Source organism: Oncorhynchus clarkii, chromosome 12 (assembly GCF_045791955.1).
Source record: "Oncorhynchus clarkii lewisi isolate Uvic-CL-2024 chromosome 12, UVic_Ocla_1.0, whole genome shotgun sequence".
NCBI lineage: Eukaryota > Metazoa > Chordata > Actinopteri > Salmoniformes > Salmonidae > Oncorhynchus > Oncorhynchus clarkii.
In genome coordinates this window covers 36,120,137-36,132,420 of record NC_092158.1, presented here as the reverse complement: position 1 = coordinate 36,132,420, position 12,284 = coordinate 36,120,137, and the positions used below count along the sequence as shown (strand labels likewise).

At 42.9% G+C, this 12,284-nt stretch overlaps 1 protein-coding gene across 1 annotated transcript in view; it reads left to right on the top strand.

Annotated features, from left to right (window-relative positions):
* Positions 1–12,284, top strand: part of LOC139422013 (dehydrogenase/reductase SDR family member 11) — a 50,172-nt gene that overhangs the window by 32,902 nt on the left and 4,986 nt on the right. The window contains exon 2 of the mRNA XM_071173156.1: positions 6,753–6,962. Coding sequence (XP_071029257.1) covers positions 6,753–6,962 — 210 coding nt within the window. The remainder of the gene's footprint in view (positions 1–6,752; positions 6,963–12,284) is intronic.

Sequence of the window (12,284 nt, the reverse complement as noted above, 5' to 3'; positions counted from 1 at the left end):
CATGTCAACACCTTTGAGCATGTTCGGGATGCTCTGGATCAACGTGTACAACAGCGTGTTCCAGTTCCTGCCAGTATCAAGCAACTTTGCTCAGTCATTGAAGAGACGTGAGACAACATTCCACAGGCCACAATAAACAGCCTGATGAACTCTATATGAAGGAGATGTCGCACTACATGAGCCGAATGCTGGTCACACCAGATACTGAATGGTTTTCTGATTCATGCCCCTACTTTTTTTTTTAGGTATATGTGACTAACCGATGCATATCTGTATTCCCAGTCATGTGAAATCCATAGATTAGGGCCTAATTTATTTATTTTAATTGACTGATTTCCTTACATGAACTGTAACTCAGTAAAATATGTGAAATTGTTGTATTTGTTTTTGTTCAGTGTAGAAATGTGTTAAACTTACTTTCAATGAAAATGAAGGATCTAAGAAGCGATAGATCTGTGTAGTAAACTCAGCAAAAAAAGACACCTCTCACTGTCAACTGAGTTTATTTTCAGCAAACTTAACATGTGTAAATATTTGTATGAACATAACAAGATTCAACAACCGACATAAACTGAACAAGTTCCACAGACATGTGACGAACAGAAATGGAATAATGTGTCCCTGAACAAAGGGGGGTCAAAATCAAAAGTAATAGTCAGTTTCTGGTGTGACTAGCAGCTGCATTAAATACTGCAGTGTATCTCCTCCTCATGGACTGCTCCAGATTTGCCAGTTCTTGCTGTGAGATGTTACCCCACTCTTCCACCAAGGCACCTGCAAGTTCCCGGCCATTTCTGGGGGGGAATGGCCCTAGCCCTCACCCTCTGATCCAACAGGTCCCAGACATGCTCAATGGAATTGAAATCCGGGCTCTTTGCTGGCCATGGCAGAACCCTGACATTCCTGTCTTGTAGAAAATCACGCACAGAACGAGTAGTATGTCTGGTGTTATTGTCATGCTGGAGGGTCATGTCAGGGTGAGCCTGCAGGAAGGGTACCACATGAGGGAGGAGGATTTCTTCCCTGTAAGGCACAGCATTGAGATTGCCTGCAATGACAACAAGCTCAGTCCGATGATGCTGTGACACACCGCCCCAGACCATGACAGAACCTCCACCTCCAAATCGATCCCGCTCCAGAGTGCAGGTCTCGGTGTAATGCTCATTCTTTCGATGGAAAACGCAAATCCGACCATCACCCCTGGTGAGAAAAAAACGTGACTCGTCAGTGAAGAGCCCTTTTTGCCAGTCCTGTCTGGTCCAGCGACGGTGGGTTTGTGCCCATAGGCGACGTTGTTGCCGGTGATGTCTGGTGAGGACCTGCCTTTACAGCAGGCCTACAAGCCCTCAGACCAGCTTATTGCGGACAGTCTGAGCACTGATGGTGGGATTGTGCGTTCCTGGTGTAACTCGGGCAGTTGTTGTTGCGGGACAGGTACAGGATAGCATGTGTGATGTTTGGATGTACCGATCCTGTGCAGGTGTTGTTACACATGGTCTGCCACTGCAAGAACGATCAGCTGTCCATCCTGTCTCCCTGTAGCGCTGTCTTAGGTGTCTCATAGTACGACATTGCAATTTATTGCCCTGGCCACATCTGCAATCCTCATGCCGCCTTGCATTATGCCTAAGGCACGTTCACGCAGATGAGCAGGGACCCTGGGCATCTTTCTTTTGGTGTTTTTCAGAGTCAGTAGAAAAGCCTCTTTCTTGTCCTAAGTTTTCATAACTGTGACTGACCTTAATTGCCTACGGTCTGTAAGCTGTTAGTGTCTTTACGACTATTCTCAGGTGCATGTTCATTAATTGTTTATGGTTCATTGAACAAGCATGGGAAACAGTGTTTAAACCCTTTACAATGAAGATCTGTGGATTTTTACGAATTATCTTTGAAAGACAGGGTCCTGAAAAAGGGATGTTTCTTTTTTTGCTGAGTTTATTTATATTCTTTGCTTTTTTTAAGTTTAATTTTTGCATCTTTAACTTTCAGTTTTGTAAACCAACTGAAAATATTTTGGGTTATTGAAAATATTTCAGTGGTTTAGATGGTACAATGATTCTCTACACTGCTTGTTTTGTCACAAACTGAAATGCAACCAGGAAATGGCTTGTTGGAAATTTGCATATCGCACCTTTAAGAAAATATAGTGTATAAATTGATTCCATATAATACCTGATGAGAGCACAATCAGGAATTTCCCACACATTTTGTTAAATGAAAACACATGTTTACTCTAGAAGAAGACTAAAATAAAGTGCAATATGCATGTGAAATCAATAGGTAAACATGGTTCAGACATTATTTAGGCCTATGCTATAAGGTTTTCTTATTTTGAGAAAAATATGTGCACTTGTGACTCATAAAAGGGGGCATGTCTGTAGCACGGTATTTCTCGCTTGCAAGGCTGTCACTGTTAAGTAGCTATCTGTAGCCCTGGAGGTCCATCCATCTGTAGTAAGCTCAACACAGGGTGCATTGGCCAATTCATTGACTACTTAGGCTTTAGTTTGCTTATATAGAGCGGGTACTACCTGTTTGCTGAAATGGGTGCTAGCAGGCGAAATTCGTAATGTGGCTCAAGCACTTCACCAGGTGCTGAAACCCCTATTATTCTCAACCATTGAGAATGGGCGCATATCCACGGCTATAAACATACCTATCGCTCTTGTAATTTATTTGGCCGGGTCAGGATCAGCTGTGAAGGGCTGCTTGAATGCAGAGGGGAGATAGTTTTTTTGTGTGTGTGTTTCTCTCTTGCTCCGGTAGTAGGAATACTGGGGTGACGTCAGCGTAAATGTGTTGGCAGCTGCATAGGCTATTCTTGTTGAGCAGTGTCAAGTGTCCACATACTTTCTCTGTCCATTGCCGTTGTAATCTACTGGAAACTATACATGTTCCCCCACCACTCACCACCGTAGAGAAATCGTTAACGGCTGCGCCTCACAAAAGGACAGCTTGAAGTACGCCAATTAAGTTTTTCATTTTGATTACAACGTTCGTTTAGTCTAATTGTTTAACGGATTAGCCTGAAAAAAAGTTTGTTCATATTTCTGCAAGGCACAGGCATAGCCTATAGGCCTAGTGTTTTAATTTTTGTTCAATATTTGTTTTCTGTATTCATTCGGGTTCACAGTGCGGACTGAACCGAGGTCCCCGCGAATACCTGTAGGGTTACACCCCTAGTTTTCAGTGTAAACTTAAACGACTAAAACCAGATAGAAAATATGTATTTTTTAATGGTGGAAAAAGTACCCAATTGTCATACTTAAGTAAACATACCTTGATGGAAAATGACTCAAGTGAAAGTCACCCAGTAAAAGAATACTTAAGTAAATGTCTAAAAGTATTTGGTTTAAAATATACTTAAGTATCAAAAGTAAATGCAAGTGCTAAAGTATACTTAAGTATCGAACTAATAGTATAAATCCTTTCAAATTCCTTATATCAAGCCAACCGGATAGCACAATTGTATTTTTTATTTATGGCTAGCCAGGAGCATGCTCCAACACTAAGACATCATTTACAAATGAAGCATTCGTGTTTCGTGAGTCTGCTAGATAAGAGGCAGTAGCAATGACCAGGGATTTTCTCTTGATTAGTGCTCGAATTGCACCATGTTTTTGTCCTGCTAAGCATTAAAAATGTAGTACTTTTGGGTGTCAGAGAAAATGTATGGAGTAAAAAGTACATTTTCTTTAGTAAAGTAAAAGTAGTCAAAAATATAGATAAACTACAGATACCCCAAAAAACTACTTATGTAGTACTTTAGTATTTTTACTTAAGTACTTTACACCACTGGTATTTTTCAATAAGATCATATTTGAGAACTAACAATCCCCAAAATAAAAACTAGACAGTCTGTGGCCAACCACCATTGCTTTTGTTATAATGTTTGAGTCACTGAGATCGCATAAGAACACGGCAAAAGCCATGGCAAAATTTGTAGAAATGCAGGAAATTAGCTTTAAAACATATTTTTTTCTCTTCTCCCCATGACACGTTTTGTGAAAGTAGTGCGTACAGGGATGCTAGCTAATTAGCTCGCTATCATTACCTGAGTGACGATAGCTAGCTAGCCAAGTGAGCGTGTGAAATAACAATTGCAGACTTGGTGTCTAAACCAATTAACTTGAGGTTAATGCTTCAAGTAGGTGCTTCTACACCTGCATTGCTTGCTGTTTGGGGTTTTAGGCTGGGTTTCTGTACAGCACTTTGAGATATCAGCTGATGTACGAAGGGCTATATAAATAAATTTGATTTGAGGTAGAAACGCATTGCTAATTTTAACTTTTACAGGGGAATGTAAAATGGATATTGCTTCAATGATGGGGTGAAGAAACAGCACCGCTTGTGTTATTCCAGACAAACCGAATAGGGGTTTAGCTCAGAGGTTGCTAGCCAGCTAAGACACTCGACAGTTCAGCTAGCCAACTCCGAACAGTGGGAACCGATGGAGAGCTAGAGACCACGAGTAGAAGTAAGTAACAGCACTAATTGTGTGTAGGCCAGACACCAGCTATACTCTATCTATCCGACAACAAAAACTGCTGCTAACTGAGGTAACTTCATTCGGTAAAGTGAAGCCGAATCCCTGAAAAAAGAAAGGAAGCCACTCAACGCTCCGTGGTGGAGTGGTAACCCACGTTGAAAAGGAGCAGTTCAGTTGAGAGGTAGTTTTCTGAAAACTGCTTAATGTGCTAGTAACCAAATAGACTTGTGAAGAGATGAAGAATGAGGAAACCAGAGCATTGTGGGTTGCTATATAGGCAAGCAGTGCTTACCACCCTGGAGTGACGAGTTGCATCAAATGCTACAAATATATATTGTAAGTCTTTTGGGGTTTTTCAGTGAGTTAAATCCAGATGGACAAATCCATGCTTCAGCCTATTTATTTAAAGCTGCTATTCAGCGTCAGTTGAGATACAGGTTATAATGCTATTTAAGGGGAAATTATATTTCAGATGGTGTCAACATAATACAAATTTAATTAATTTTGGAGTAGAATGTCCTTTTTAAAAAGTCATCAGTAGTGAACTTCTCACAGTCGTATAAAAAAATAATGAAACATGGGGTGCACCCCCATTAACTTTTCCCCCGCTACTGTAAAAATCCTAGGGGATACACTGCACCCTCATATGACCCTGTTTGTTAACTCTGTTGTGACATGTCTTTGTAAAACTAGAGAAATTATTCAATGTTCTATTCAAAGCTTACAAAAACCTTTTTAAATCCTGGATTCTGTGTGGAGATAATGCCTTATCTGTATATAATCCCAGTTAAATCACTGCTTCCCAGTCTTTGGCTCTCTAGGCCAGAGTTCCCCAACTAGTGGCCCATGGGCCGAATTTGGCCTGCGGGTCATTTTTATTTCCCCCACCCAAGTTTTCGGAGCAAAAAAAAGAAGTTATATTTTAATCATTTATTGTTGGACATAAAAGACTGTAAAAACACCAGAAAATCAGCCCCAGGTGGTTTTAATTTTTGAAATCTGTTCCAAGGTATTCCCATGCATAAGAGATACTGTATATGTGATCGTATACAAATGTAAGCAAGGTTTGTAATGATTATGTTTTAGTCAAATATATCTGTCTGTGCTTCTTGCAGTCAATTTGCATTTGTCATTATTTGTAATTATATTCCGGTCCCCTGACCATCCACGCAAGTAAAAAATCAGCCCGCGACTGAATCTAGTTGATGATCCCTGCTCTAGGCTATATAGAATATTAGTGTGTCCCCACGTCGCTCCATCCATGCCCTGTCCTCATGAGACTGAGTGCTCTCGTCCCAAATGTCACAGCACTTTGGCTCAAAAAGAGAGAGAGGAAGAGGCTGAGAATGCCATGCAGTCCTTGGCATCATCCCTGCCTGCCACTACTGCGGCTTCCTGCCTGCCACTACCCCCCCCCCCCCCCCCCCCGCTCCCTAGACACACACACACTCTTCCCTCATCCCTCCCCTATCATTCTGTACTGAGAGCAGTCCAGACAGGGACATCATGTGATGGGTGGTTCTGTGCCCGGTAGGGGGATCTATGTCCAATCGCATCAGACAGACAGACCCTCCATCCTAGAAGCCTGCATTGAGGGAGGCTGACCTGATTGTGCTGTTTGGGCCAGGAGCAGGCCAGGGAGACGGGGACTGTGGCTCTCTATAGTTCCATGTTTAGTGGAGGAGTAAGGTTCATAAGGGTCAAGGGTCACTTTAGTTTTATAAGGGTCATCATGGTTATTAAGGGTCATTAACATATTGCTTATTTCCTTTAGCCAGACACTGAGTCTAAACAGAGATGTGTCCCTAAATGAAACTGGTAGAGTACCAATAATTTCTTAACAACAAGATTGCAGGTATTTCTATAATAGAAAAATTAGTGTTCTTTGTTGATAAACTTCAGACAAGACTATAGAATTTGTAATAGGAGTGCTGCTGCTGACTAGCCTGGGTTTTCCCTGGCTATCTTCCTTTAATGGAATATACCGGGATTAATTGTATGGTTGTGGTTCCTTTCGGCCCAGAGTGTGGGTGAATGGGTAGGGCGCTAATTTGTTTGGTGTTTTCTCGTGTCTCCCTTATTACAGCTCAAATCAGTGTGACAGATCAAATGTATTAGGCCTATTACTAATCATTTTAATTTCAGAAATTGTCAATCTAGAAAGTCCAACACATGTTATAGTCTGGAGTTTCTTAAATTCTCACATCACGTGTTTACCTGATTTGTGATCAAAGTCTTATCCCTATTTGTGTGACGTTTGTAGAAGCTGGCAGCCGAGTGCCAGAGCGCGGGCTACAGCGGCACGCTGATCCCCTATAAGTGTGACCTGTCCTGTGAGGAGGACATCCTGTCCATGTTCTCTGCCATCAAGACACTGCATCAGGGGGTGGATGTGTGTATCAACAACGCAGGCCTAGCCCACAACGAACCCCTGCTCAGTGGCAAGACTGACGGCTGGAGGAACATGATCGATGTGAGTGGACAACACACACACACACACAATGTGCATGGGTTCTCACACACACATACATACACACAGCCTATGTACGCATGTCTTTCCAATCAACAACAACTGTAACAACATAGTAACTACTGTAACTGTGTGCTGGGCTGTCATGCAGTTGTTACTCAACAACTGAACTGCTGTACTTAAGTGTAGCAACCATAGCTAAATAGAGAATAACTGTGAAAAACATTTGGTTGTTGAGTAGAATCAGAATAATCTTTATTTACAAGTACAGTGCATTTGGAAAGTATTCAGACCCTTTAACTTTTTTCACATTTTATTAGGTTACAGCCTTGTTCTAAAATTGATTAAATAAAAAAAAAGAGTCCTCTTCAATCTACACACAATACCCCATAATGACAACGCAAAAACAGGTTTTTAGACAATTTAGCAAATTTATTCCAAATAAAAAAACATCCTTGAGATGCGTCTACAATATGATTGGTGTCCACCTGTGGTAAATTCAAATTCAAGACTGGACATGATTTGGAAAGGCACACCAAATCACAGCAAAAACCAAGCCATGAGGTTGATGGAATTGTCCGTTGAGCTCCTTGACAGGATTTGGGCGGCAGGGTAGCGTAATGGTTAGAGCATTGGGCTAGTAACCAAAAGGTTGCAAGTTTGAATCCCCGAGCTGACAAGGTACAAATCTGTATGAACAAGGCAGTTAACCCACTGTTTCTAGGCCGTCATTGAAAATAAGACTTGCCTAGTTGAATAAAGTTAAATAAAAATTGTGTCGAGGCACAGATCTGGGGACGGGTACTAAAACATTTATGCAGCAGTGAAGGTCCCCAAAAACACAGTGGCCTCCATCATTCTTAAATGGAAGAAGTTTGGAACCACCAAGATTCTTTTTAGAGCTGGCCGAGTAATCAGGGGAAAAGGGCCTTGGTCAGGGAGGTGACTAAGAACCCGATGGTCACTCTGACAGAGCTCCAGAGTTCCTCTGTGGAGATGGGAGAACCTTCCAGAAGGACAACCATCTCTGCAGCACTCCACCAATCAGGCCTTTAAGGTAGAGTGGCCAGACGGAAGCCACTCCTCAGTAAAAGGCACATGAAAGCCCGCTTGGAGTTTGCCAAAAGGCAAATAAAGGACTCAAACAAGATTCTCTGGTCTGATGAAACCAAGATTGAACTCTGGCCTGAATGCCAAGCATCACTTCTGGGGGAAACCTGGCACCATCCATACGGTAAATCGTGGTGGTAGCATCATGCTGTGGATGTTTTTCAGCGGCAGGGACTGGGAGACTAGTCAGGATCGAGGGAAAGATGAATGGAGCAAAGTACAGAGATCCTTGATGAAAACCTGTTCCATAGCACTCAGGACCTCAGACTTGTGCGAAGGTTCACCTTCCAACAGGACAACAACCAACCTTAAGCACACAGCCAAGAGAATGCAGGAGTGGCTTCAGGACAAGTGTCTGAATATCCTTGAGTGGCCCAGCCAGAGCCTGGACTTGAACCCGATCAAACATCTCTGGAGAGACCTGAAAATATCTGCAGCGACGCTCCCCATCCAACCTGACAGAGCTTGAGGGAATCTGCAAAGAAGAATTGGAGAAATTCCCCAAATACTGGTGTGCCAAGCTTGTAGCGTCATACACAAAAAGACTCAAGGATGTAATCGCTGCCAAAGGTGCATCAACAAAGTACTGAGTAAAGGGACCAAATATTTATGTAAATGTGATATTTCTTTTTTTTTTGTATTTTTTTTGTATACATTAGCAAACATTTCTAGAAACTTGTTTTTGCTTTGTCATTATGGGGTGTTGTGTGTAGATTGCTGAAAAAAAATGGAATTTTAGAATAAGGCTGAAACGTTAAATTGTTTTGGGGAAAAGTGAAGGGGTCCAAATACTTTCGGAATTTGCCCTAGTGAGAAGGTTCTGCCAGCGATAGACACTTTACAAACTGAATACAGACAAGTTCACATAGACATCATACAATATTGGAACGATAAGCATAAAACTATACTATAGTCTGATTACAGTGGGAATATGCTATTTTTTATTTTACCTTTATTTAACCAGGCAAGTCAGTTAAGAACAAATTCTTATTTTCAATGACGGCCTAGGAACAGTGGGTTAACTGCCTGTTCAGGGGCAGAAGGACAGATTAATACCTTGTCAGCTCGGGGTTTGAACTTGCAACCTTCCGGTTCCTAGTCCAACTCTCTAACCACTAGGCTACCCTGCCGCCCCAATTTACAGAGGGGAGATAGATATAATATATAAGCAGAGGGAAGGATGCTGCCGTGGCGAATAAAGACAGTGTTATGCGTCGGTGTGATGCATCGTACAAAGGGTTTAACGAACCCACAACCACACAAACTTCCAGTGTGTGGGTACTTAAACATAATAGGCCTGTTAGATGCAGTGCCAACACACACACTCCCCCTCACAAGGAGTCGTCCCATTGCCTGGTATGGTGCTACTACACAGAGGCCCACTTATAGAAGAAGCCAGGCATTATTTCCCTCCATCTATTATGCTGGGCCTTTTCTTTACACTAATTCATCAAACTCAAGACCATTCCATTCAAGCCACTCCGGCTGAGCCCTCCGGCTCAAAATGTAGTCCCATCCCTACGAGGAGCTGAGCATTTCTAACGCCTGTCCCATCTGTTGGCATGGCGGCCAAGATGAATGTGTACGCTGTGTATATTTTTAGACAGTGTAATCTGTGTGCTGTACTTGTTTTGCCGTGCCACCCCCCACTATTTCCTTAGCTACACCGTTGACGTCACTCTCAAAGTCACATGATGGAGGAGACCGGTCAGGTTCAGATGACACAATTTGACACAGTGACACACAATGACACGATCTCTACCTGTGTGACCAGCCAGTAACCAAACAGTATGTTATCTGAGGTCATTTTTGGTCTGTTGTCATTTTTATTTTATAAAAATGTTTCACCTTTATTTAACCAGGTAGGCCAGTTGAGAACAAGTTCTCATTTACAACTGCGACCTGGCCAAGATAAAGCAAAGCAGTACGGCACAAAGAACAACACAGAGTTACACATGGAATAAACAAACATACAGTCAATAGCACAATAGAAAAGTCTATATACAGTGTGTGCAAATTAAGTACGATTAGGGAGGTAAGGCAATGAATAAGCCATAGTGGCTAATTAATTACAATTTAGCAAATAAACACTGGAGTGATAGATGTGCAGAAGATGACTGTGCAAGTAGAGATACTGGGGTGCAAAGAAAATAAATAACAATATGGGGATTTTTGCAATTCGATCCAGTCATTGGCAGCAGAGAACTGGAAGGAAAGGCGGCCAAATGAGGAATTGGCTTTGGGGGTGACCAGTGAAATATACCTGCTGGAGCACGTGCTACCGGTGGGTGCTGCTATGGTGACCAGTGAGCTGAGATAAGGCGTGGCTTTACCTAGCAAAGACTTATAGATGTCCACGATCCAGTGGGTTTGGCGACGAATGTGAAGCGAGGGCCAGCCAACGAGAGCATACAGGTCGCAGTGGTGGGTTGTATTTGGGGCTTTGGTGACGGATGGCACTGTGATAGACTGCATCCAATTTGCTGAGTAGAGTGTTGGAGGCTATTTTGTAAATGAGCACAGACCTGGATAGCATGACAGAACTCTGCAGGCTCTCTCTGCAGTAGATTGCAACTCCACCCCCTTTGGCAGTTCTATCTTGGCACAAAATGTTATAGTTGGGGATGGAAATGTCAGAATTTTTGGTGGCCTTCCTAAGCCAGGATTCAGACACGACTAGGACATCAGGTTTGGTGGAGTGTGCTAAAGCAGTGGGGGAAAAAACTTAGGGAGGAGGCTTCTAATGTTAACATGCATTAAACCAAAGCTTTTACAGTTACAGAAGTCAACAAATGAGAGCACCTTGGGAATAGGAGTGGAACTGGGGGCTAAAGGGCCTGGGTTAACCTCTACATCACCAGAAGAAGGAGGAGTAGGATAAGGGTACTGCTTAAGGCTATAAGAACTGGTCGTCTAGTGCGTTGGGGACAGAGAATAAAAGGAGCAGATTTCTGGGTGTGGTAGAATAGATTCAAGGCATAATCTAGTACAGTACAGTACATAATAGTACAGACAATGGTATGGTAGGATGTGAGTTCAGTGGAGGTAAACCTATGTGTTGCGTGATGATGGGAGAGGTTTTGTCTCTGGAGGCATCAATTAACGTAGGTGAGGTCTCCACATGTGTGTGAGATGGGACTAAGGAGCTACCTAAGGTATTTTGAGCGGGACTGTGTGCTCTACAGTGAAATAAAGCAATAAAAACAAGCAAAGACAGAAGTAGCCAAGGCATATTGACATTGGAGAGAGGCATAAAGCAATCACAGGTGTTGGTCAGGAGAGCTAAGACAACAACGGGTAAATGGCGAAGAAAGGGCAGAGCGGGTCAGTTGGATACATACAGAACCTGAGTTCGAGGCTGGGTCCAACATGTAAACAAAATGAGGTACCATGATATTGAAACAGTCCAGGGGGCATCAGTAGTGTAGCCGAGTGATCATAGGGTCAAAAGAGGAGCAATAGGTGAGTACGGGTGCTGTACGGTATTCACCACTACGCTGGGTGAGCAGGGGACGCAGCATTCATAAACTAACGGGCTGGGGCTAGAAGATAGTTCTGTGGCGACATCGTAACAGAATAGCCTGTTGAGACCACATCGGGCGATCACGTCGGCAGTCCAGTCGTGATGGATCGGCGGGGCTCCGTGTCGACAATAAAGGGTCCAGGCCAATTGGCAGAAGGAGGTTATTGTAGCCCTATAATTAGTTGGTATATGGGGCTAGCTGGTGCTTGCTTTGATACAGAGGCATTAGCTAACAGTAGCCACTCGTTTGCAGGTAGCTAGATAGCTAGCAGTTAGCTAGATAGCTAGCAGCTAGCTAGGAGTAAAGATCCAGTGTAATGATCCAGAGCGGCAGGAATCCGGTGATATGGTAGAGAGAAGCAATCCGATATGCTCTGGGTTGATATCGCGCTGTGCAGGCTGGCAGGTCATTGTCCGAGCTAAGGCTGGCTGATTCCAGGGGGAAAAAAGCAAGGACCGCTAGCCGTGGCTACCAAAGACTTGTAGCTAGTTAGCTCCCGGTGGAACTTCCAGTTATAAGGAATAAAAATAGCAGATCTGTAACACATTTGGTGAGGCGGGTTGTAGGAAAGTATATTTAGTTCATAGATAGAAGTGAGATTAAGATATATATGAAAAAAGACTGGGTATTTACAAGGGATAAGACAAAGACAGATATACACGTCCTACTGCGCCGCCATCTTGGATATGAG